Source organism: Temnothorax americanus, unplaced genomic scaffold (genome assembly GCF_048541705.1).
Source record: "Temnothorax americanus isolate GAGA-0224 unplaced genomic scaffold, ASM4854170v1 Scaffold8, whole genome shotgun sequence".
Lineage (NCBI taxonomy): Eukaryota > Metazoa > Arthropoda > Insecta > Hymenoptera > Formicidae > Temnothorax > Temnothorax americanus.
In genome coordinates this window covers 1231338-1258859 of record NW_027509802.1, presented here as the reverse complement: position 1 = coordinate 1258859, position 27522 = coordinate 1231338, and the positions used below count along the sequence as shown (strand labels likewise).

Here is a 27522-nt window from a genome sequence, read left to right as displayed (position 1 = left end):
GATAATTTTCTTGACGTTGAAAGAAATTTGAAAACACGGTGTAATAAATTAATGTAAGATTCTAAATTAATATGCGACATTGAAAGGGGCGGGATGTTCTCTGTCCGTTATTCTATTAACGCTTTAAAGCCACGACAACATAAAAGTCGAACAAAAGCAACACGTCCGTCGCCCGTATCTAAGTCTCGATCATTGACGCAATTAGTCTTGTTTACTACGCTTCGTCCGTGACATACAAGGTGTTCCAGTTTTACAACCTTTTCTTCTGACCGCGCATATCCCTCTTAGATCTGCATTTTTTTGTATGATCGTTAAAAAAATAATAAATCCTTTGTTTATACACATATTCTAGTGATAGTATATTTGCACACATTTTATCGAAAGATCAGCGAGTATAATTTTCACGTTATACATTTCTTTCAAAACCGAAGGATCAATGTACTTTAGTTATCTATAATTCGACGCTACCAAATTACGAATAAAAGATTTCAATGTTAAATTGTAAAAAATAATATGGAAAGCATTAAAATTTCGAATGAGTCATTTACGAAGAGTATCAAAGATACATCTCCGTGCTCTGTCTTATTTTTTAAAACAAATTATATCCTTATCAATATTTTATAAATGCCGTTGAAAAAAATTTGTCGATTTCTTCAAACAAATTTGTGGAACAGTATACAATTAAGAGATGGGACAAACTTCCTTCAGCTTTCGATTTTATTCTCTCGAAAGAACGGAACGTCGCACGAAGAAATTTTACATTTACGATTAGCAATAACGAAGCTAAACTAGGAATTAACAAGTTAAGCGATCCCCCGATCTTAAACCGCTTCGACGAAGATTCCGGGAACCGTCGCGCGTCGCGCGCGCCGTCGGTGTCGTTGGTCGGCGCGGCGGGGCAGAGAGGGAGGGAAGCGTCGGTGTCGCGCCGCGGTGGTGGGGGAAAGCGCGAAAGGAACGGCCGCGCAATGTGCGCCGCGCCATCGTTCGAAACGCGTCGGTGTCGGTGTCGCTCTCTCGCGCGGCGAGTCGCACAGGGTGGACGATCGGGAGGAGAAACGAGAAACAGGTGCGAGAGAGACTCAACACTTTCGCGCTTATATCCTCTCCCCTGTTCCGCGGGGGAGTAAGTCGCAAAGTTTGTTTACGTTCTTTCATACGGACCGGCGACCGGCGACCGACGGGATCGTCTCTCTCGTCGCGAGACGATGACTCGCGCGATCCGCGTCGCGACGCGATAGCGCGCGCGATCGAGGGAAGGAGGGAGGCCAGGGAGGAAGAAGAGGTGAGAGCGCGAGAGCGAGATCTTTAAGGACGTCCGTCTCGCGCGCTCGTCCGTAAAACGTTCCACTTTCTTTCGGGGGGAGGCGAGAAACGCAAGCGCGGCGATCGAATGCGCCTCGTTGGATGCTGCCGGCAGCGCGCGTCGTCGACCTGGAAGCCGCTGCCGTGAACGGGTGCCGCTGCTACTGCTGCCGCTGCCGTTGCCGTTGTCGTTGCCGTTGCCGCTGCCCTAGGTAGCACTGGTGGCCGCGATGGACGCGCGCGTGGTCCTCGATGCGCCGGCTGGTGCCGCGGAAGAGACGCCGGTGGCGGTGGCGACGCGGGGCGTCGCGACGCCCTCGCCGGTGCCCTCGGCGCCGAGCACCACCGGTACCGGCGGCAACGGCGGCGGCGGCGGCGGCGGCGGCGGCAGTTCTACCGCTGTCGCGGCCCTCGCGTCCGCCCCCTGCACCCCGCAGACTCCGGTCGTCGTCGTCGCGAATCCCTCCAGCAACCGTCAGCAGCCGACCGGGGTGCCGGTCGCCGCCGTCCCCAGGATATTCAGCAGGAACGTCAACGGCACGCGTAAGTTTTCCAGAAAACTGTCCAATTGTCTGTCCAAGTGTCGCGATCGCAACAGTTTTGATGTCTTACGTTCATTTCTGTCGATGTAGATTAACCTTAATCTCTCGGTTCAACTTACCTTTTATCTCTTTTCTTAGGCCTGTTCGTTTTCGCTGCACTAGTTCAGAAGTGCGGCGAAAACGAACAGGCCTCTTGTTCTAAGAATTGGAAAAAAATTAAAAAGTAAGTCAAACCGAGATTGCGTGCGAAGTTGATCTACGTTGGTGGTAAAAATGGACATTAATCGTTAAACTGCTCAAAACTCATGCATGTAACGCAATGCACAGAGAAAAAAAAGTGACGAATCAAAACTTATATATATACTAAAATTAACGCGTTTGTTGTTTCGCATATATGCAACAATCTAGAATCTTCTTATAATTTCAACTTTTTTTCTTGGTTGAATTATATAAATAAAATAGCTTTATTCAGGCAAGTTTTTTTCCGTTTAACGCAATATCAGTTGCTTTCCCGTTACATCAAAACTCAGATGATTCTCACTTGTGACGTCATTCTGTCTTTATTATTCGTCAGTTGCCAAAAAGGATGGAACGACGTCACAAGTGAGAATTGTCTGAGTTTTGATGTAAACGGGAAGCACCTATTGTCTCATTTCAAGATTTCCACGAAGCTGAAGATATTTTTAATTTTTAAAACAAGAATATTTTTTTTTTCGGTTTATTGATACGCTCGATAATCAGAGCAGAGAGAATCTGCATTTGAATCTATAATGTGCGTTGTTCCAAATTTTTGCGCGCAATCCACCGCGAAAAATCGAGATTCATTGTCCTCGGATTACGTTTCGCTGTATACGAATAAAAACGCTCGACACAATTCAGTAGTTTTGCGTTAGAAGAGATATAACGTGTTTCTATTTGTAAGCGAATGGAGTAATCGAGAAAAGAATTGTAATATGGGATACCTTGAAATTTTCAACTTATAAAATAAGTTCTAAAATAATTATCTCTTTTAATCATAATCCTTGGTTACGATAAAAAGATATTCAATTTTATTTAAATTGCGTTCGTCATAATTCTCATTTTACGTAAAAGTAAATTGTGCGCAAAGTTATTCGCTCGAAAAATTCATCTTTTTCCTCCGCACGCCCCTAAGCATCTTACATCTCTCTGCTCCATCTTCCGTTTCATATTCTTTTTTTCTCCGAGAATTAATGAGCGACTATATCCCGTTATTGCATTAGTTCCAGCTCGGATAACACCGTTAATCTTTCGGCTAACGTCTCTAACCGTCGAGGATCGATTTGAAGAGTAAAATCCGCCCGTTAAGGCGCCTCGTAAACTCAAACGGCCAACAAGCGGCGTGGTTTACGCGCGTAGGCTAAAATGACGCGATAAGAAGCGCGCTATACCGTTAATTTTTTGCATGCTCGGGGGTATAAAGAATGGTGCGCTACCTCGAGGTTGTCGTCTATCGGCGAACGCGCGCTCACGGTGTATTTTGCCAGGGCCGATGAAGAAGGAGACCCGGTCAATCCTGCCCGCGCTCGCACAATCAGCTGATCCATTGACGAAATATAGAGCTCGTTTAACAGCCGCCTCTTACAAAGGAGCGACAATCACGCGCGTAACGTATATGAATATTTACGAATCGAATCGCGGTGTCCGATCGATTTCACGCGTACCGATGGGTATGAAATCGCTCGTTAATTACGTCCAGACCCCCGTGCACACCGCGACCGCGTGCGTGTGTGTGTCGCAAATATAAACGTTATACCTTTCGACAACCGCGTTCTTCGAAGCTCGCTTTGGACGATCCCAGAACGGGAATCGACGCATCTCTATAATTTACAATTATTATCCCGTGCATGTTGTATTTTAATGTATATTTTTATACGCGTATGTGTGTATATTTTCCAATTCTTGAATCGTCTTTCACATTTTACGATACATAAAATTGTAAATAGAATATCAGTCTGAATTCTCGATTATAGAGCATCTTTACTAATTTACTAATATTTGCATATGATGAAATTATATATCCATACTTCAATCTACTTATTTAAAAAAAAAAATTCTTTATGCGTACCTATATACACGCGTACTTTAATATAAAGTTATTAAGATACTTCAAGGATGTATATTAATTTACTACTGAATCGATGTAATCGATTTTTTATTAGTGATCATTCAATCACGAGCCATGCGATTAGACTTGATTGAACTTAATTCTCTCATTTGTTCGCGATTACCGAATGCTCCGTAATCGTAATTATTAATTTTATTATCATTGACAATAATTGGCCATCGATTTGATTACGTTCTATTTAAATTCGTTTGGAGATATTCGGACGTTCCGTTTTTTAAGTGGGTAACTCTTTTACTTTATCCCTTTGCTTTTCGTGACGGTAGAGTTATATGCCAGTTCCATTATTCAAGGGTTTGAGAAAAATGGGAGGAAAGTTTAAAATTTCAACAATTCTTAGCGAGGTAATCTTTAAATTTGATATAAACTTTCGAAATTCCTTATTTAAAAAAAAAGTACGAAATAAAAATAATCCGATAACATTTGCGATCCAGAAAGTATATGGACTCGGAAGCATTTACCGGTTCATTTATCGAGGAAAGCGAGGAGAGGCCGTTGGATTTTGACGTGAGGGATTCTCGCCAGAGGCCAGTTTATTTTCTCGTTTCTTGCAGATCGATCCGCTATCGCACTCGTATATCCGCGAGCTCGTTTCTAAACCGCGCGCGCGACTCGCATCTCGATATAGCGAAGCGCTGGCTCTCTCTCGCCGAGCGGCGAGTTTACGCAAGAAACGTAATCGCTGGCAGTTACCTCCCGGCGAAGCGAAGAAGTTTCGACCGAAAAGCTACCATGGGCCATCTCGCTTTTGTGCGCGTGTGTGTGTGTGTGTGTGTACGTACGTACGTATGTGTAGTGCGTCTCTTTCTCTTCCTCTTACGCCCGCGCCGAGAAACTGGATGAGTCACGCCAGCGATAAAAAGCTCCGCGCAGCTCCCGTCAGAAAAAGCGGGCTTTTTCTTCCTCTATCTCGACGAAACCGCGGCCGAGCTCTCTCTCTCTCTCCTCGTCTTCGTCTACTTCCAGGCGTTTCACTTGTGCCCGAACTCGGTGCATCGCGCGGCAAAAAGCGCGCGACCGAGTTCGATATGTCGCTTGTGTTTCGAAAAATTCTCTTCGGCCACGCGAAGCTTCTTATCGTCGCTATTTGTCCCTTTTTTCCGTAATTTTCTCGATTTTCGTCCTCGACGGGCGTCCTGGAGCGGGCGAGAGAGGCGTTATCTCGTCCTCGAGGGGGTGGCCGCGGTACGATTCGGCGGAGACGATTCCCCTCAATATAGGACGCAATTACATCGCTTCGCGTGACACCGTTAAAACCAAAATGCAATGTAATTTCATGGAAGCTATGATTAGAAGTAGTATATTGCAACGCGATACTGTGTAACGCCCCTTGGACGCTTTTTGCGGGAAATGTTTACCGTTTCTACTAGCAACATTAACGTGACAAAGCGAGCAGCAAGCGAAGCAAATAATTAGTAAACAGCAAAAACATACTCATTAAAAACACAATATTTTTATCCCGCGAGGTATATTTCAACGAGAGAGAGAGAGAGAGAGAGAGAGAGAGAGAGAGAGAGAGGGGGGCACGACATTTTATTTACGCGGGACGTAGATTTTATCTATTAATCATTGTAATTGATATCGGAGTATCGGGTATTCGATACCGCGTATCGCTGGATACCTCGTCACGCCGTGGATTACTTCGCGCCGAGGTGGCGCGGACGCCTCGGAGAGCCTCTCGCCGAATTGCACTTCTTACCCTTCGACAGGGTTCCCGTATTTCCGAAGATCTCCGCGCTCCCGCTTCTCTCCGGAATTATCCGCGATGCCCCGGCATATCGCCAGGCATTTTCTCGATGCGTCCCGCCGCGCTTTGTCCGCTCTTCGTTTCGCGATGCGGCGTGACTCACGCCGGGGCCGCCCGCAAGAAACGGCGCGGCGGGCGTCGCGCAAAACCGCGTGCCGTTTCTTCCGCGCCGGCTTGGCCGGCGTGCAACTATTGCACGCTGGCGTTTTTGCCGGCTTCTTACGAGCGGCCCGGCCGGCGCGGTCGTGTAAGCGCGTTGACCACCGCGACGGCCGACGGCGACGATGCACGCGGCAAAAAGCACCGCGCTTTTGCCCCCGCGATATTTCTGCGAAAGGCGAAATTGCGAAGCCGAAAGAGTCGCTCGCCGCGAGAGCGGTCCTCTCGTTCCTTGTGGCCTTATTCTCTTCTCTCTCACGTTTTTTTTTATTAATTACTTTAATTTTTGTTAAGGTGGTCCTTTCGCGGACTCAGCTAGTCAAGAACAGTCCGTCATATGAGGTAATTGAAAACAAACAGTGACAAACATTACACACAACATCCCAATAATTATAATAATATAACATGATTTTACGCGCACGCGTTAATCGTGTTTAATTATTTCCTAATTAAAAAAATATCACAATAGTAGCGCGGTTGGACTCGCGTTAGGTTAGGTCAGGCATGACAGTACGAGTAAAGCACGATGCGCGTGGATCCACTACTCATATATCGGAGCAAAACATTCGGCAAGCCCTTATTTTCAAGGTATGTACGAAATCCGGAAACTTCAGGGAATATTTTAAGACATGAATAATGTATTCGTCTGATCGCTAAGTACATGTATTATTCGTTGAAAACCTCGGCCGTGGCGCGTTGCATCGTTCTATCTTTCTCGTTCCGTAGATGTAAACAAGGATAGAATGACAATGGCACGCTCCGCGAACGCACCGTTAGAATATGACTTATTTCTTGTACCTCACTTGATTTTTCGTACACATGTCCCTTATTACTGTATATTTAACATATATCAACGTTAGGTACTTATCTAATACTTGTTCTCACGAAAGGACCACCTTAAATAGTCATTTTTTGCAGTGGAAAAAATGTAACGTTTAATTATATCGTCCGAAAATGTCGGAGTATTATCGGATTATTGTTATTTTATAGTTGCAATTTGGGTTTTTTTTTTTTTTTTTTTTAGATAAACAGACTTCGAACACAACTGAGGCACTAAGCAGACCGAAGTTACCGTAACACGCCGCGTTATTACGTGGCTGTTTGATAGGCGACATTATACATTTTACACTGGATAAAAAGAGGCTCTCTCTCTGTTTCTCCATCTCCCTCTCTTCCCTTTCTCGTCTTCCCTCTTTCTTTCTCTCTCTATCGATGACGGCGCTGGCGCTGATGCACGGCGAAAAAGCTCTCGCTTTTTTGCGATAAGTTTGCCGTGTGCTCGTGCCCTCGCTTAAGAAAACTTGGCGAGCGTAGCTTTTTTGCGTCGGACGCGAGAGAGCTCGGCTAGTCTCGCATGTTCGCCTCGCATTTTCTCCTCCATCTCTCTTTCTCTCTCTCTCTCTCTCTCTCTCTCTCTCTCTCTCTCTCTGGCGCGCGCGCGCGCGCGCGTTACGTATTACACGTCGGAAAATTTGCGCCGCTGATACACGCGGATTCCTATAAAAAGGGGGAAAGAAGAACAAAGTCAAACGCGGCGCGGTTAATCGCGTCAAGAACTCGTCTGCATATACTTAATTACGTTGTACCTTTTGTATCGGGATATTTTATCTTCGATGCTGATTGCACGGTACATTAATTATTTTTAATCAGTAATCTTAAGGAAGCTGCTAATTATATCCCATTGCAGAAATCGCAACAAAAGGTTATTCTCTCATTACTTTTGCGCGGCTCTGAAAACGCGCTTAAAAATCATCTATATTATCTGTGTATCATAACTGTATAGATTTTCATAAAGTTCAAACCAAATCGGAAAAGAGCATATTCGTATAATCGTGTCTTAAATCTGCCTCTATATAATATGGAAATTATGCGACTGTGTTGCACACGCTGCCGCTGGTCGGATAAATGTCAAGTCCCACAGTTGGAAATTTATTATCGAATTTAAAGATATTACGAAACCTCTTGACGATATATAAAATCGTGATCCTCCCTGAAAATGTTAACGACAGGTTTGGTGCATCGTATTTTATTTATGCGGACGGAGTTCTCGAAACTCTCCTGGTTTAGCACGAGCAAACGTCGGGCATTATTGCGCTCATTACGGACGTTCGCTCGGCGGTCATTAATATTTTCACCTTATCGTTTGCTGCTTTACAGCCCAGTTTTGTCCACGGGGCAATAACTGTCTCGCCCTAATAGCGACTGGCCCGCGCACTGGCGATTTTGTAATCGTTTCTCGATGTCTCTCTTCTTACTCGATGTCTCTCTTCTTTCTGGATAAGTTTGAAATAACGCGCTACCTTTTGCATTCAGAAATAAGATAGAATTAATAAGAAGAAAATAGGAAGATTTAATGTTGAAAACTTATTCTTTGCCACGAGATTATCGTTTCTTTCTTTAAATTAGAGTAAAAGAGTTCAAAGAGTCGAGCTATATGCGATTACGATAGAGATATTTCACTACGTTAAGCACGCGACAAATTTTCTAATTTTTACTCATTATAGTATAGTGACGATAACGGGGCATTCCGAGACCGCGTTACCTGGTCTTGATAGCGCGCGACACGACACGAAGCTGGCGCGACGTGATAATACACGTGCTCTTAGCTTTACGCAATCGAGGAGAGCGGGGAGGGAGGGACCACCGCAGCAGCTGCTTATCCCGGGCTTTCCTCCTGATCGAATCGCCCCGAGTTTTGTGTACGTTCACGCCCGGTGGACGACCGCCGCTCGCGACCCGAAATCAAAAAGGGAGTCTCCTCGTAGTAGAGCCTAATCTGAATACGATCACCGTGCCCGGGTACGTACCGGTGGGTGGCTGCACTCGAATAAGAGCGCCTAATTCGAGCAACGAATATGAATGGGTTTCGCGTTCTGGGCGCTCGCCGGTACAAAGACGAGACGGTACGCTTCCGTTTGTACATCTTGCCGCTGACCGACCGTTGCGGGAGAGAGAGAGACCGCTGCGAGGTTTCCTCACCCTTTCGTGAAGGCTTCATCTGCCTGATGGGCGAGCGAGTCTGGAACCCACACGAACCGCGATTCCCGCCGCGCGACTGCGAACGCGTTAGGAATCCCTCGTCTTGCTTCCCGTCTTTTTTTCTATCTATTATCCGTTACCTGAAGTTCGTATTTTTTACTCGATGGAATTTTATTTAATTTTCCACCCTCGATGGACGTTGCGCCGAAATTGTGTCATTTAAGTTCAATAACGAAAGCGGAAAACACAGATCGACGAAGTTAACGATAATAAATTTTCAGTTTTAGTAAATAGTCTTGGGTTTGAAAAAAAAAAAAAAAAGAACTTTATCTGCGTATCCCGCGTACATCGTGGTATTATTTTTTATTAAGTATAATCGACAAGAATAATGAAATAACGCAGACAAGTCGTTAAATTAATTCCGACATTCGTCGAATGTTCGAATTGACGCGATAACCCTCACAGTCTCAGGTACGCTAACGATATAGGTAACGATCATCCCTCATTCTCATCGCCACCTTGCCGCGTCGGTATCGTTTCTTGGATCCGCCGCGCCGTTCCCACAGGAGCGCGTCGAGGCGCGCGAATAAATTAAAAAGGCTTGCGGGCCCTCAGTTCCACACCCCATCGGCGGACAAAGGGCGACGAGCCTCCCCGTTTGTCCGCATTTTTTTGTTCTAAGCGATAATCCGGCAGGGCGATGCTCGGATGCGCCCGCGCCTGTCCGTATCTGTTTTCGGGGTCCACCCGAAAGCCCCCGATGACCCCGCGGGCTTTCTTTCTCTTTCCCTCTCGTCTTTCCCTCCTCGTTCGACGCATATGCATATCATCGTCCCTTGGTGCGAGATAGCGAGCGAAAAGAAAAAAAGGAGAACCGGCTGTGGAAGAAAGAGAAAAAGAGTGAGAGGGAGGGAGGGAGAGAAAAAAAAGGTGGAGACCTCGGGAGGAATTCCGGCGCGCTGGCTGTCTCCTCTCCGCTCCATTCCCAGCGAGTTTTTGCCCCCGTGGAGGACGTTCTTTCGACTTTTTTGCCACCGTGGGGGCCCCTCGCGACGACGACGACGACGACGGCGACGACCGCGCGACGGGGGCAACTTTTTCTCCGTTCTATCTTCGGGGCCGTTCGATCTGCATGAGTCACACGCGAAGACATTATACGCTCGCTCGTCGGGATGAAGGACGATATCTTTCTAGAGTATCCCACGATCAGTCACTTCCTCCAGGTGACGCGGCTATATACTATCTCGGCAAGGAATTCGCTCGCGCCATTTCGTTTAAAAATGGATACTTGTAAATGTTTTATTGTAGAGATTATATTTTTATTATACTGAATTATATATGTGTCTTATACTCGATTATTATCGGGAAAAATAACGTCTTATTCAACTTGATATTAATTTATACTCGTTTCTTAACCGAACTCTTATCTTATTACGATTCCCATTTATAATATTTTTCCGTTTAAATATTCGATACACGTGTTTCTAATTGAATTGGCGATCGATTCGTAATTGGCGACGTATTCCTGCCATTTCTGGCTTAGTTTTCGTAGGAAGCATGCGTGAGCGACGACGAGGCCTGCGTCGCATAGTCGACTACAGGTGTAGATACAGATTAACGATGACAATGGACACGTCGATTAGTTCCCGCAGGTGATGAGCTCGTCCACTGAAAAAAGAACCCCTCAGTACCGCGGCTAACCCTTTCGCGTCTACGGTCAAAAAAGGGTCTTCCGTAAAAGAAAAAAAACCATTTATTCAAAAGAGGCCTGTGGGAAACCAGTTTTTTACAGTCTCTCAATAACATTTTTATCTAAACAAACGCTCGGCGTCTATACCTAACAAGACTGCAGAGCGAAACGTGATAACTTGAAAAGGATAAGACAATGTGTGTTTTTTTTCGCAGTAAAGCATTGCTCAAATAAAAAATTTTATTTTTCTAACACAATGTTAGTATAGTAACGATATTGCTTTGAATTTTAAATCAATTTTTTTCTAAATGCACGAAAGATATATAAATGCATGGAAATATAATTAGACTAATATTGTTAAGAAAATACTATTCGACAAATTAGACATTATTAATCTTGAAAATGATGAAGTACCTATTATTGCATAATTATAAATAAATATTTATATGTAAAATATTTATGAAAATTAGTATTAATAAAGTTACATCAACAATTGTTAGCTAATTATAAAATCACATTAATTATTACATTAAAAATCATTGAGACGATACATTTTGAAACGCACGGTTGATTTCGTGATATTTCGTAATTGTAATTATATTGATTCATTCTCTCAAGCTCCGAGAAAAATCTGGTTTACGTTGTCGAACAATGCGATAATATTTATTACTTTATGAGAAATAAAAAACTTTGACGCTGACAACTATTGCTGAGATATCTCGAAATTTGTTCGCATTATAACGAACTTGTCTCATTAATTTTTTACAGGGTTCTTATGGTATTCTTAAGCTCCCAAATGCCTTTATTCTTTTATCTCGTGTATTATCATCCATCGATCGTTTTGCATGCGTCAAAATCGATAAAAACTAAACGTAGTTAAATATTATAAATATTAATAAATATTATAAATTTATAATATTTAATTTAATTTAAGTAAAAAGAAGCTTAGAATATTTTTGTATCTATTTGAAAAATTGCAAATATTTTAAATTCTTAGCATATTAGTAGTGCCTCTGTATATTAATAGATGCTACTATAGCAATTTTAATTAATTATTTAAGATATATTAAACGTAAACGCATATTTGATTCTAATAATTATTACGTTAAAAATTTTTGTACTTTGTAAATCGAATATTGAATTAATATTCGATAATTAATCGCATTGACATTCGCAAAATTGTCATATTTCTCCTGCATTATTTATTACAAGATTTTAAAATAAGATCCTTATTTTCTTGATTTTATTATTAAAATATTTGAATTAACGCAGAAATTGAATAGATATGGTAAATTTAAGCTGTCTTAATTTTTTGAGACTAAGAAAATTATCGTCGCACGATGGCATTCTTAAAATGGCGCGAATTGTACCCTCGTAACAATTCGACCGGTCGGCTCAACGGCAATCGGAGAACCGCGACATGAGGTAGGGCTTAACCCCTCATCGAGGGGTTGGGATATGGGCTGCACCCTTGGGACCTATGAGATCACTCACCCAACCAATACCAATGACGTTTTTAAACGACCTCCATTCGAAGACCATTTAATACTCCCAACTAGGGCAGTGATCTTCCTGCAAAACAGGGCGCGACAAATCACGTTCATATACAACGCAATCGTTTATATTTATTTATTTTATTCTTTTAATCTCTCTCTCTCTCTGTTTTTATTTCTCTCTCGATCTATTAAACTATCGCCGATTTTAAATCTCTGCGGATTTTCTTGAGAAAATTTAAATTCTTTGATTTACATCGTCTTGCCTCTCTGAATATACGAGTGCAAAATATATGTATATCAGTGTATTTTTTACAATATGATATATTTTTTTGATGTACATCGCAACAATTAATATTAAAAATTGAGAATTTTTATTTCATTGATCGGTAATTTACGGTAATCCCGCGTCTCTTCTCGTACCTATATGCTTTATTTCCTTTATCATTTTGGCGTTTTCTCGTCTCTCGCTGATCGAGCGAAAATCCGCTTTTTCTCTAACGCTTTTTCGAGGGGTGAATCGCTCGTCGACCGTCCTGCGGGAATTTTTGGCGCGGCTTGACGAAGCGATGAGAGAGAGTCAAGAAAGAAAGGAAGAAAGAGAGAAGATTAGGAGAAACCGAATAACACAAAGACACATACTATAAGAAATACAAGGTATAGAGAAATCATGCGAGGAAAAGGGAGACAGAGACATGGGGGGCAAGGAACGACAGGCGCGCACGAGCGGGTGGTGCAAAGTGGCACAAAGTATAAAAAGGAGAATCGGGCGTGTTAGGGGGCTGCGCTGCTGTGTGGCGAAGCGGGGTAAAAGGACACGAAGGATAAGGAGAACAAGGCCGAGGAACGGAGCCGCGTAGAGAAGCGCGAAGGATACGAGAAGGGGAGGAGGGAAAGATTCGAACGGCGAGTCAGTCCATCTGCCCGGTGTTTTGTCCGAGGAGAGGAGAGCAGGAGGGACGAAGGGGTGGCGCGCGGCGGGGCGACAAAAACTCGCCTAACCCTTCCTTGATTACAATGCCGGCAAAAAGCGAAATACTAACCGCCGTCGCGCCGCGCCGCGCCACATCGCGCTGAGGAGAGGAAGAGAAGAGCAAGGCAAGAGAAAGAGAGAGAGAAAGAGGGAGGGAGTGCGCGCTCCTAAGAAACTAGACTCGTTTTTGCGCGACCAGAGGCAGCGGAGGAGAGCGTCCGTTCTCCGTGAAGTATCGGACAAAGAACGTGCACCACACTAACTTCCCCTTCCTTTCCCTCGCTCTCCGTCTCTCGCCACTCCGATGAACCTTCTTGGTTCCATCGCCCGTGATCCGGGCGCCCGTAACCCGCCCCCGTTTACCCTACGTCTCTCTTCACCGGCCTGACCTTTCGCCCCCTCCCTCTCTTCCACCTACCCACCCACCCACCGCCCTCTCCCTTCACACATCTTTCCTTCTTTTCTCCTCTTTCCGCCCCATTATCTTCGTTTTCCTTGTCGGTATTTCGCGGTGCCTTCGGAACGAGGCAAGTTAGCCTTTCGAGGCTCGCGGTGAGCTAGTCTGGACATTTTGCAATTAAAATGAATTTTTTTAGTTCGGTATTTGAATATAATTTGATTTGTTAGTTTCACATTATTCCTTACAATTTACATACTCTTCCTGCTCGTTCTATATTGGCATTATTATTCGCGTTGATCGCCATTATTTTATCTGACAGAGATCACACCACGGTGATTCTGTTCCAGCAATCTAATTAAAACAAGAATGTAGGTATAATTATTGTAAAAACCTGGCACAAAAATAACTTTTTTGTGCATCAGTATGTGTGTGTGTGTGTATATTTTCTACAAACTCAACACGAAGATTACTCGTATTGATAATCCGAATAAAACTGTTTCGAATGCAATATATAAAACACATTTAGATATCATATTCATTTAGCGCACGAATAAGTTTTTATTCGAGAACAGCGGATTATATTTTTTACTTACAACACCTCACAGAGCTTTTCTCGTACATTTACCCAACTTTGACGCGAGTCGGATCGATGGTCGATTTCGTCGTGAAACGGCGCCATTCTACCCGGGACGAAGTAATTTCGCGCGGTCATAGACGGCGCCGCGAGATTTCCTGACCTTTGGCGCGACGAGATCGTTGAGGCAGTTTCCGCGAGTCCCTCGAGATCCGGAACCGTATATAATGCGAAATGTTACGGACTGGAATTTTTGCGTCGACGTTCGCCGACGACGTTTGCCGATATTGCCACGAATAAAATCTTTTCATTTTAGAAAACACTCCTTGACGATTTCCCACGCGTTTCAATAGACTTCTAATCGTATAATTGGCGATGATTCTTTTGCATAATCGTGAACTTTAATACGCGTCTCTGCGAAGATTACAAGTCTAAATACAAAGAGCTTGAAAACTAATAGAAACTACGAACTTTGTTTCATTCGGATAGAAACTCTTGTAATTTAAACGATTAATTAAGGGCTGGTTGTTCCAGCCTGTTGCTAAACCACCTACTAATAGTTAAATCATATATGTATGCTTTGTTTATTCTTCACATTGGGCGAAGATAGACATATGATTTAACTATTATAGGTATAGCTTACCAATATAGGTTGAACAACCGACCCTAAAGGACTTGAATCATTATACATATTGTGGAACAACATCATCGTCGAGTCGTCGAATGTTGCCCGATGTGTTATCTCACTGCATCTTTCAGGCATCGCCATTAATTGGAGTTGATCCCGGGTGGGTCATTAGCCCTTGATAACCTCTTGCATTGGACGCGATGCAAAAAGGACACGATTATATCGCACCTCTGCTGCCACTGTCTGCCACGAACATTTGCGTCTTCTTGTCGACGGAAGATTATAATAAAAATGGTAGAGTCGCGCGCGCGCGCTTGTGACGAAATCGACACGGTCTAGCGCGTTCTACTTTTCTATCTATCTCTTTCTCGCAATCGCTGTCATCTATCGCGACCTTGATACAGCGATATCCATTATCCGCGGCACGAGGAAAACCGATAGAAACCGACGGATTTCGGCGAAAGGTCCCAAGACAACACAATATACTGCGAAATTATATGTCTCGATTGATTTTCCGTTACTCGAACAAGCTTTCCGTTTGAATTCTAGAATTATTCGAGTTGATTTATGTTGACTGTCGAATACTTGTAGTCGATTCGTAGGTAGCAATGTTATAGATATCAGCTGTTTGCCGATTAATTTTTTTGAACGGAGAAATAAAAGTTTTACTAATAATAAAAAATGAATATAATTAAGTACGTGTGTTAAGATAAATATAGGATATTAAATAGACATATATATATATAGTAAGCATATTAAAATAATATGCTATGTTAAATAATTATCTATTACAGGGTGTTAAAATAGCATATTTCATAAGTACATTAAAATAATGTGCTGCTATATGTATAAAAATGGAGGCAAAATTACCTAATTGCACAGTAGTCAATATATTAATATCTAAAGCATTTTTTTTCTCTCCATTTCGTTTTCATCTCGAACGCACCCGCGATCGCACAGTTTGATTTCATTTGTACCTTTTGTCCGCGACCTAGTCTCCGTCTCGATCCGTGGCAATCGTCCGTCGCACCGTTGTCATTTGACTCCCGTAGCGACAATTCGGTCCCCTCTCGCCGCGGGATACCGTCACGGCGATTTCCTTTAGGAATCATCGTCTTCCATCGCGCGCGTAATCATCACGAATCGAATTCGCGCGAAAAGAGGATAATCTATCTGACGACCTTCTCCCCTGCGGGATTCTCGAAGCGTTTTTCTTTCGTCGATTAGCTGAACGGACGATCTTATCTGATTCTAATTCGATCGGACAATCGCGTCGACGACACGTTTGCGAAATTATAGCGTTCCAATTTCATTTGTTATTCCGACTTGATTGTAATTTTATTAATAATCATTATCGATCTTATCTCTAGTCTTTTTCTCGCAATCCACCGATTAATCTATCGTCTGTATCAAACCGTCCAGAAACTTAGAGCGACAAAAGAGCGCCCATTCGCATAGGCAAATCCGCGAAAGAAACTCCGCGTTTGTTTCTTCCGGAATTTCTTTTGTTTCGCGAAATCGGGCGATGGAGAGGTGTCTTCCTCTTGCATTTCGTCGCGGTTCCATCTCGGTCTCTTATTCTCTACTTAATTGTAAGACAGCGTCACATGTGTGCATGGGGTGTCGCGAATCGGTGGGTGACTCTTCCACTCGTTTCTCAATATTACAATTATATTATTATACTATATAGGAAAAATACAATTAACGCCCCGGCTTTTTGCGCGCGCATTCGTTCGCATCACGCGAACTATGACGGTTACGCGCGCGCATCGGCGCGTCCATCGGGGTTCGGATTCGCTTCTGATTTAGCGCGCCGCCGCCGCCGCGTTTCTTTTTCGGCGGCCGCGTCTAATCTGGTTTCTCCTTCGCGAATCGTGGGCCGCGCGCCACGCCGTTTTTCTCCGCTCCCCGGAATCGCGTCGGAGAACCCGAGTTAATTCTCGGCACAACGATCGTAAAACATATCCAAGGATAGAAAACAATGGTAATCCCGGGGCTGTCGGCACCGGCCGCGGCCGCGATCCCGCCGTTTGGGCCCCTCGCGGGAATTTTTCCGCTTTCGGAAATCCGCATGCGAGATTCGTGTTTCTCTTTTTCCATTGTCGCATACATTTTACTATTTATTTAACGTATGTGAGTAAAATTGTCGCGACATTCCATTTTAACGTTGTATATCAAAAGTAATCACGATTCATCTTAATTCTTTCGAGATTGTATGACGCAAAGAAATTATCGCGCGTTATACTTGTTAGACGTTACCGGATATTAATATTACTACATTATTTATCAAACATATCCTTTCGAAATATATCAGATATTTGAACAAGGATACCTGATATTTTCCGGCATATAGAACCAAAGCACCTATAATATGACGCTCGATTAGCGCGACCGCATCCGCACAGTACCCCGTCAGTTGGAGAACGGCAGAGTTTAGGCGCGAATCAAAAATAGCACGACGATTAATGCAAACAACGGATAGATCTTACCAACGGGTAACGTACGAACAAAATTTTTATTGAATAATGAACGAATGACAAAAAAATTCATCCGAATAACGCCGTCCCTGAACTTGCCCGCGTGCCCTCTCCCCTTTATGCTCTTTTTTTTTTCCCTCGAAAAGCGCCGGACCGGTCGAGCACCGTCTCGTCCATAAAGAACGCGCGGATTCGCGACGACGGCGACGAGGACCCGCGCGAGCCTTCGGGGGTTCCGCCGCCGATGGGATCAGGTTTTTCTCGCCGTCGCGACGCGCCTCTCCGCCTCCGGGCCGCGTTCGCGTTCCCGGCCGACAAAAACGAGCCACCCCGTGCCAAAAAAGTCGTTATGTAAATGCGCCGCGAGAGCCTGGCCTAGAGCCGCACCGCTGGCGCTGTTCTGTCGGTCACAGGTATACAGGGTGAGTCGCGCGACTCGAATGACAACTCGATGACGATTTCCAGTTCGAAGGTCCGAGGACGAACAATGGGGAAAATAATCGGCTGAACAGCCTACCAATTTTGCGCACGTATAGGCTCTCGGATGAACGAAAGATCGGTTGCTTGAAGCGAGGGTGAGATTTCGGTAACTGGTAAGCAGAATCCGATCGATACGAGTGGTATTATTGATATTTTTATAATTATGGACCATTCGAATTTTTTAATATTATATTTTCCTCGAGAGATAGGATCGGCTGCTTGAAACTTGAAATTGTATACAATTGCTCTAATGAGTATATTTTGAAGATTATCCCACGTCCGATTCTCAAATTAGGTCGAGTAAATATACGGAATAAAAATGCAGGATTGAAAAATTATTAATAAATTCAGTTAATGCGGCGTGAAGTTGACGATGAGCGGACGATTGCGCGTGGTTTTATTTTTTAACAAAAGCTCGATCGAAGTGTTATCGCGCGGATGACAGGCTCGGCTAGATGATCAACAACGTGTATATCACATACACGGCGGTATTAATAAAGTCGTGAAAACGTGAATAAGATGTCAGCCACGGCGATATAAATAAATGGCGGGCGGCAATAATAATGGGAGCGAAGCGTAAAGCGCGGGAATCGATGCAAAAACCGTGGGGTGGAGTCCGCGTACTTCGGTATCACGCCTATATAGGAATTTTTCGAGATTTCGCGAAAATGCAAGATTTGCGAGAACGGGAACTGAATATTTGACTCTGTGCGAATGACCCCACACATTTTTGCTCGATAATTATATCAAAAAATTTAAAAACAGACGAAAAATACAATTGGGATACGAAAAACGTTATATTTTCACCCGGCGAATACTTTTTACAAGATTCGCTGATATTCTGGAATCTGTTTTCTTCTTGCGAAAATACCGGTATTTTATGGTTTTCGAGTATTTAGCGATTAAAAATAAAATGTTTTTTTTTTTTGCAGATTATGCTTTAGAGAAATAAATAAATAACGAGATTTTTTTACTTAAGCAATTCCAAGTGGATTCCGATAGAATTTTAGTTTCAAAATGAAAGAATATCCACGGATCAGAAAAAGCACGATTAATATAAAATACTCCAAATATTTAAAAAAGTAAAGATTTGATAAGGAATAGATCGTAAAACTCAATAGATAACAACTCAGTGATGAATGAATCATAATTCAATCAACGTATCAATTTCTGAAACCAAACTAATCCACCGGTATTCTTTATTTGAGTGAATGCACGATGACTTCATCAATTTTCTCTTTTAATTTTATGAAGTTGATGTCAATTTGGTCTTTTAAAGACTTAACTACCTTGCACGAGTGCCCTCTTCGCATGCTTCGGTCGACGATGAGCGCGCTTTCCCTCTTCATTCGCCCTCCTATCGCTTCGCCGATCCTGCTGACCCAAGGCACGGACTCTTCCACGTAGATCCTTTTTTCGCAGGTCGCGGTTCGCGCTAGAAAAATCTCGCGGAACGAGTCGCCGTCGCCGTCGCTGTCGCCGTCGACGGCGGGGACTTATTCGCGGGCTCGAGAGGCCGCGATGCACGAGCGTGAGACCGGGACCCGGGCTCGTAATAAGACCCGCCGGCCAGTTTTTTTTCCGGCTCCTCTCGCTCTCTCTCTCTCTCTCTCTCTCTCTCTCTCTCTCTCTCTTTCTCTCCGTCTCTTCCTCTCTTCTACCAGTCTTTCTCTACCTCTACGGCCTCTTTCTTCGGCTTTACCCCGCGCCTCTCCCTCTCCCTTACCTCCTCCTTTCTCTCCAACGGCGGCACCGGTATTAATTTATACGCGGTACGTGTGTGCACGCCGCTTTTTCTCGCAGTTCCTCGAAATTTGCAAGAAACTAGTCGGACACTCCGGCGTCCGAGGAGGCGAACTCGCGCGATCGTTCCAGCATGGCACGGCGCGGAAGATCGAGGGTGATCGACGCGAGGGTATAAGTGATTGCGATTACTGACAGACTGAATTAACCCTTTCCCTAATTTACTTAAACCTATGGTGTCAATAATGATAATATTATAATTTAAAAATAATATATGTAATAAAAAGTAGATATATTAGAGATATTTTAATGACACAATTCCGCAAGGGTACGTTTTATCTTTAAAAAAATTAGGTAACAGAGATCTGGATATTTTCAGCTGTTTCCTGAAAAAGTATCCGATTCTCCGGAGTAGTGATTAATAAATGTCGTCGATAAAACGGTGAACATTGAGCGGTTTTTGATTCCCTTTTTGTCGCTTCGTGTATATATCGTTCCACACGCCCTGGTTTTATTTTGTATTACTTGAGTCAAAGAGAATGGTAAGCGTCATGTTAGAATTCGAGAAGCCCGTGAGAATAACGCGTGATATATTCGACGTTTTTCATGTTTAATCCAATCGGTCCTTGCGTCCGTCGGACTGTCTAATTACAACGTAATTGATTGTCGAGATCGCGAACGAGGTGGGTGAGAGAGAGAGAGAGAGAGAGAGAGAGAGAGAGAGAGAGAGAGAGAGAGAGAGAGAGAGAGAGAGAGAGCGGGGCAGACTTACCAATTATTACTGTTGTCGATGATAAATTCTGAAAAGACGAAAAACCGCCGATCGGTCGGAACCGATCCTTTGCCGCTAATTGCACCGCGGCTCTCTCTTAATGAATCTCCTTAACGAATGCGGTGTGCGATTTCCAGTGGTGCAGACGTCCGTGCCGCAAAACGAGGCCGAGCTGCAGCTGTACAGGGTGATGCAGCGCGCCTCGCTGCTGGGATACTACGACACGCTCCTCGAAATGGGTAAGCACGCAACCGGAGACACATACGTATCTATGGGCGCGCGTGGGCCGTAAAACATTTTAATGCGTAGTTGTCATTGCAGATCCCGGGATCATATAAGTATTTCAGAAGAACACGATTTTTTATAATGAATTTGTTCGTCTGAAGTTATGTTTTCAAAAAATTCCTCCCTTTGAATCGATTATAACTTAAAAAACTGTAGCGAACTCCGATGTTTCCACGAGGAGAAAAGAACGATTCAAAATTAGAATGAATGACACCTCGTGGTTCTCTGCAAAGAGTGACTCGCTGATATCGCTGGTGACGCGTTATAGGAGGCGACGACGTGCAACAGCTGTGCGACGCGGGCGAAGAGGAGTTCCTGGAGATCATGGCTCTGGTGGGCATGGCGAGCAAGCCGCTTCACGTCAGGAGGCTTCAGAAAGCTTTGCAGGAGTGGCTCACTAATCCCTGTAAAGTATCACGCTTTACGCGCTCTGCGCGATTTCGATTCTCGAGTCCGAGCCTCTTGGTCATTGGCGGATCCTAGGGGAGTGTTTTGGTGTTAAAACTCTCTTCTAAATAAAACAAAAACTCAGTTTTGTGGGGTCTGCTTAAAAAATCTAGGGGAAAAAAAAACAAAAAAAAAAATACAGAAAAAAATTTGTTAAAGTAAAAATGGGATCAGAAGTATCACCACGTCCTCGTCGTTGATCCTGGAATGAAAGCTAAGCGTGATACTAAGAATATCAAATCAAATAATTTTTGCCGGAACACTCATTATCAACGTCAGGATCCGCTAGTGCTCGTGTAGCTTCATGTGACATTTAAACGTAAAGCGTCCATACATCGCGCGAAACGTGATGAGATCTCGGCGCGTGACGAAATCTGAAATTCTGCATCTCGCAGCGTTGTTTCAAACACCGGTCGTGCCGACGAACGCCGCTGCAGCCGCTGCCGCCGTCGTCGCCGCCGCGGCGGCCGCCAAGAGCCCGGTCACCGCCGCCGCCGCTGTGGGTTTCGCCTGTGCGAGTCCGAGGCCGCAGATGCAAAGCCTGCCGACCGGCTTCGCCGCGACCTCCCAGACCACCCTGACGCCGACGTCCTACGTGTCGACGACGCCCCACGTGCCGCTGACGCCGTTGCCCTGCCGAAGCGCCAGCCCGGTCGTGCCGGTCACCAGCGTGTCCTCGGCGTCGGCATCCTCCACGACCTTCCGCAAGAGTCCGAGCCCGAACACGTCCTTACCTTACGTGACCACTCATAGCCCCAATGTGTTACAGGTAAACTGTTAAATATTTATAGATGAAATTTAAACCAATATTTTGAGTAAAATAACATTTTGTTAATTTTAACCGCCACGTGTGTCGAAATTTATTATTCTAATACAAAATAGTATTATTTAACTCCATTATAGTTTAGTGCTTTAGTTGAATTAACGACATGTTTTGAATAGAAGCAGTGGCGACTTATAGAAATGATTAAAAATGACTCAAATTAGGTATAATTTGACACTAAAAATTTAACAGGAAAGGAACTAATTGTGACTGACGTTTGAACATTTATTGGCTATTTTTATCGAGTTGTATACGAAAAATTGTGTAATCATCCGAATCTTTGCTCGCATCACTTTCTCGCTTATTTTTATGCGCTTCATCGCGCACTTTTGTTGGGCGTACAGGTAGGAACGTGCGAGTCTTCGTGCGGTAGCGGAACCACGCCGAGCCCGAGCGGCGGCGGCGGCGGCGGCGGCGGCGGCGGCGGTGGTGCACCTGCAAGCCCGCCGCAACCGACGCCGACCCTCCTGCAGTCACAGGTGCAGCGGCTCGCCGAGGCCGCGGAGAGGCTCGTCGCCACCATAAGGCCCGTCGATCCCAAACCCCACAACGTGAAGAAAAAACTCTGCAAGAACCTGGAGGTGATTCGTTAATTTCGACCGGCAGCCGCGTGCTCGAAATACGAAGGCCTCGTATGCTCCTTATACGCGGGACCGGCAACCGTGCTCGCTTTCAACCGCTAGATACCACATCCGTGAAAAATTTGACGTCCGCTTTAAAACACGATCGCTTAATAAGACGTCACGCGGCGGTGGCCCTCGCTTTCGATTTAATTCTAACGCGAGCAATGAAATATTGCAAAAACGGATTTTATAAAGCGGATTGCATTTCGTTGCAGATGGTAATGACGATGTCCGACAGTGATCCGCGCAAAATGGACGAGATCCGGAAGTACGCGGCGATCTACGGCAGATTCGATTGCAAGAGAAAGCCGGAGAAGCCTCTCACGTTGCACGAGGTGTCGGTGAACGAAGCGGCGGCGCAAATCTGCAGATTCGTGCCTGCCCTCCTTACCAGGAGGGATGCGTTATTTCCTTTAGCGCGTCGTGTCGTCCGTGATTCCGGCTACCACTACTCGAAAAGTCAATAGTAAGTAACGCAGGCTCGCGTCTACCTCGTGGAATCTGCGAATTCTTAGGCTCAAAATTCAAATTTGTTCTAATCCCAATCCTGCGAGATATCAGGGGGTTGGAATCTAACTAGAGAATGATATTGATAGATGCGAGTATAATGTCGTAATTGAAGTTGCAATCAAGCGTATCCTCTTGAATAAAGTTCCAGCTAAATCAGTAAGTAAACTGTTAACAATGTGCAGATTGAAGCAAAATATCGCGGTGAACTGATATAATTTGTGTCTGCATGAAGCTCGTGTTCTCCGGCGGAGCCTATCGTTTAAGAACGTATTATTTAAATGGTTAAGAAATGTGTGTGGCAAATTCTGCTCGGTTCTGTAATCAATCCGTCATCATATATCTCTAGCGAATTGTGTCATATTTCTATTTATATTCCACCGATAAAATTTTCAGCATTTTGCAAAATATATTTTCAATTTGACTGAGGATGCGGTCCAACTTACAAATTCCTATTTAGCCCTGGCATCTGATGTTCTTGCAGCTTGTCGATGTCGAGGCCGCGCGAGAACGGGGAGGAGACCGACGGCGAGCGGACGAAACGCCCGAAGCTCGAGCTGGAGGGTGAGGGTGAGGACGCGACGCAGGTTAGATCACCCCGGCCACAGAAATAGATCGTTCACTGTGCACTGTGACCTGCTGCACTCGCATGGCCGCTAATCATTAACCGTACGCCCATCGCGTAGAGATCGCCTCGCACTAACCGTCTGCACTAATTTAGATGCGCGAAACAGAACGGATGCAAAAAAAGGTCAAGTATAGTTGCAAAAGCACGTGCATGGCTTGCGCTTCTTCCGATTGAATCGAATTCGCGTGATCTGTCTTTTGATCGCAGTAGAGATCTGCCTAAGATCTCTCTTTCGCAATTTGCAACTGTGTGGTGTGCATTATTAAGCGCTAAAGCGCGTTTACTTATTAAAACTTGTAAAATAATTCTCGCTTTTTAAAAACATTTCAAATTTTTTGATATTTTGATAACTAAATCTGATATTTAAATTTTAATATAAATTGGTTAAAGTTAAAGTTCATTTTAGATTAACCATAAATAATGTTTCATTTATTTATTTATTTATACCTAAATTTAATTTGCGCTTGTCTTTTAACGACTCAACAGCATGCAAACTATTAATGTCTTAACATTTTTGCTAATAAAAGTTTGTACAAGAAAGTTTTGTTTCTTTTCTCGTCAAATTCTTAGGGCCACTCTATAAATGCAATCATTTTTATCAAAACTGAATTAGTTGTGGTTTCTTTTTGCTTATATTGCGTGTACTTTTACTAAATCGTCAATGTGCATGTTGAATGGATATTTGAAATTACGATACGCATGGAATTCTTCGTGGAAAGATAAAACTGGAAGGTCTTACTTCGTACTACGTGTTTATTAGATTTGCTGGCTCGGTCGTTTCGAAGGTTGATTCATTCGACACGACTTGCTTGGACTCTATGCTTTGCGCCTGGTATCCCAAGTCGTGTTTATACGTTCGCTTATCTGGCCTCTCCGTATATCATATTCCCGCACCTCTCCTCTGTTATTTTCCTCATTTCTTTCGCGCATCCAATTTGCTACTCCTACTGTCTGTAGCAGTTCACTGTTTCAGGATGAATTGGATCTACGCTGTTCTGGAACGGATATTAACAATTCTATCACGAGAAGACCCAGGTCGTCGAGGTGATTATCCTTAGCTTTAATAGCGATATTTTTATGTATGAATATGGATAAGTCATTATTACACGTCATTCTTTTCTCAGTAAATTAAAATTGACGATTCTATATTATTAATATAATAATATGTAACGAATTAAAATATATGAATAATTAATTAAAATGCTCGAAAAAAGTATCCGCCTTCCGCTGTAATCCAATAATTAAAAATTATTCTTTATATAGATTGCCGCTTATATTTAATACATAAATTATGTCTAATAATATAAAGATGTAGAAGCAACATTCTTGATTTTCGAAAGTTATGTCTCTTTCCTCATTTTAATTTCGATTTACAAATATATTCGCGTTGTTGCATTTATCATTACATATGCGGTAAGAGTGCACATCGACGTTCGCATTGTTTCAGTCCAGTCTGGAGGAAGAAGAGTAATAACGGCATATTCAGCGCCAGCGTGGAGGAAATCAGCGACTCGGATAGCCAATTCTCCTTCTCTAACGAGGAATCATCGTCTATGCACGTACGTGTGATACTCAGAAAAACGATCTACCTGTGCCGTAGAAATTCTTAACGATAGAAAGCTAAGAACGAGTGAACGGCAATATAATGTCCGTGTATGTTTCAGGATACAAACGAGGCGGAGGCTGAGAACACTGACAAAGAAGGCGACTTCAATCTAAAGGTGAGCGACGAACAGGCGATTCAACGTCCTCGTCTCTCGTCATTCTTGCTCGTTCTTGCTCGGACATTAGAAAAACCGCTTGCAAAAACCGCTAAATGCGTCGCGCAAGTGTTTTTTCTCTATACGTTATGCCCGTTCTCTTTTTTTTATAGCTCTTGAATAATATATGCTTCTTAAGAACGGTAGGAAAAACAGACGTCGCCTATTTTACTACAGGTCGTTAATGACTCGCGCATAAATTATGTGTAGGTGATAGCCTCGCGCGGAGACAACATAATCGCCGTGGCGAATCCTGCGCTAATGGAATGCAGTCATCCCATAAAAGAGGAGCCCGCGGACGAAAAACCCACCCTGTGATATTATTACTTAGCGTTTACTGCCGCTACCGACGTCACGGCGACGTGAACGACGCTCGTCCTCGCCGGTCGTCGCCGTTGTCACCGATCATCATCCGCGCAAACATCGTCCACGTGTGCTATTGATCACGATAGCACTCACGGCAGCGCTCGTCGGAATAATACAACACTTACTCGCTAGGATTTTACATCGGCTGGAGCGACCTGTCTCGCTTATCCTTGTCCGAACGAGAGACACTCTTGACGACGTTATCTAGTTTTAATAACAAAGTACGAGGAAACACGATACTGTATAGCGATTACGATGAACGTTTCTAGAAGGCGATAGATGAATAAAAGCAAGCCGTTTAAATCAAAAGACCGTCGACTGAAGTATGTATAGCATTATAAAATGTACATTATAAGCAAATGTAAATATAGGTAAATATATAGGGTCCGTTTTTTTACATGCGCCGTTGCGTCGTAGCTTCATTTGAAAGATATATACGAAATCACCTTTCGCAGAGCGATCGATCGATTTATCCCGTGTCCTCTGTATATTTTTTAATCGAATATTTACGTTAATTTATGTTTAATATTCACGTTAATTATTTTATTGAGTAACAACTCCCTGTTGCTCTCACGAAAAGATTATAAAGGAGATAAACGATTCTTTTACGTTTATGGTACGTTTATTCGTCAAAAATAATCGTCTCTACACAGCATTAAATATTTAAAAGAAACTTTTCATAAATCATCTTTCCTACAATGTTCTTTTTTCGAGGCAACAGTTAGCGGAAATAGATAGACTAATGGATTTCGCGGAATTATGATATAGTTTCAGCTGCATCGCGCTAACGATCATCTCTCGTCTAAATATTGATCGCCGAAAAGGCTGTGCCGACGAAGTTCCGAGAACGACTCGAGTTCGCAATGATATATAAAAACACAGAGAAAAGAATTGATAAGATTGCCGCGATATTTTTGTTGAGTCTAGCGCTGCTAATTTTTAAGTTATAAATACATAAATAATGGAACTCGTAATCTCGAACATTCTCAAAAGATTTTTTTTTACAATTCGACGTATTTAATGCTGTGTTATCACAGGATGCACGAATACAAAAAGTTAAAATTATTACTCCGTTTTAAAATAGTTTTTAAATTTAATTTTTTTATTGCTACTTTTGATTTAAAATATAAGGGTGCGGGTCGAAGAAGAAGTCAAGAATGCATCACGGGCTTCATCAATTCGTTTTCCGACGGTTTTATCAATTGTTTAATGTTAGTTTCTTTATCAGTATATATTATAATATTATGGCAAATTACGCGCGCGACGTAGGCGACAACACAAGAGCGAGGAAAATCTCGCGTATGCGCAGTAACGCGCGCGCGTTCTTTAACACGCAGTAGCGTACGTATCTCAACAAAATAAATGATATCGGCGGCGTCGTGAAAAAGAAATGATATCCGGAGTATACCGGATGCATAAGCTCACTTTTGTTCGTTATTCATGAATCTTCGTTTTGGATACGCAAAAAGAAATTTGCATCTTCCAAGGTTTTCTAATATTTATATATCTGCAAGTTTTTTATTTTGTTCGAAAGATTCTATCCAAAAATCTGTTTCAGATGAAATATATGAAATATGTGGAGAGAAAAATTAGGATTTTATCAATTTCGGTACATTTGTTCGTTTGAATTTTTACAAAATTAATAAATATTCTGTTAGTATTTATATATAGCGATTTTAATACGTGTATGTATTCAACATGGCACTTAATGTATTTCGTATATTGTTGAGGATGCGAAAACTTGAAACGCGACAAATATAAACGAGTTTATTTTTCAACAATAATTATTGCTTTAAATGTCTACAAAAAACATATAAACGTCGAATATTACAGAATAGTATATTACACTACAAGGGCCGAAAGTTGAATTTTCGGTCCTGCGCCTCGGCTTCGCCTCGGGGCATCATGACGAGCAGGACCGATAGCGTTTTTTCTTGGCTGCACTATCGCCCTGCACTGCCCTGCACTACCCAATAGC

General features: G+C 43.3%; 1 protein-coding gene across 2 annotated transcripts; it reads left to right on the top strand.

Moving 5' to 3' along the window:
* Positions 1-952: 952 nt before the first annotated feature.
* Positions 953-25941, top strand: Nab (NGFI-A-binding protein homolog). 2 transcript variants are annotated; one of them, XM_077424139.1, is made up of 11 exons: positions 956-1848; positions 20243-20344; positions 20659-20796; positions 21233-21606; positions 22005-22241; positions 22499-22749; positions 23275-23377; positions 24392-24462; positions 24866-24977; positions 25083-25139; positions 25389-25941. In XM_077424139.1, the coding sequence occupies exons 1-11, from the start codon at positions 1536-1538 to the stop codon at positions 25494-25496; spliced, it is 1866 nt and encodes a 621-aa protein (XP_077280265.1). In that variant the 5' UTR covers positions 956-1535; the 3' UTR covers positions 25497-25941. The 2 variants fall into 2 exon arrangements, 1 of the variants encoding a protein (XP_077280265.1); XR_013259841.1 differs by lacking the exon at positions 25389-25941 and having other exon boundaries at positions 953-1848; positions 24871-24977.
* Positions 25942-27522: the final 1581 nt, after the last annotated feature.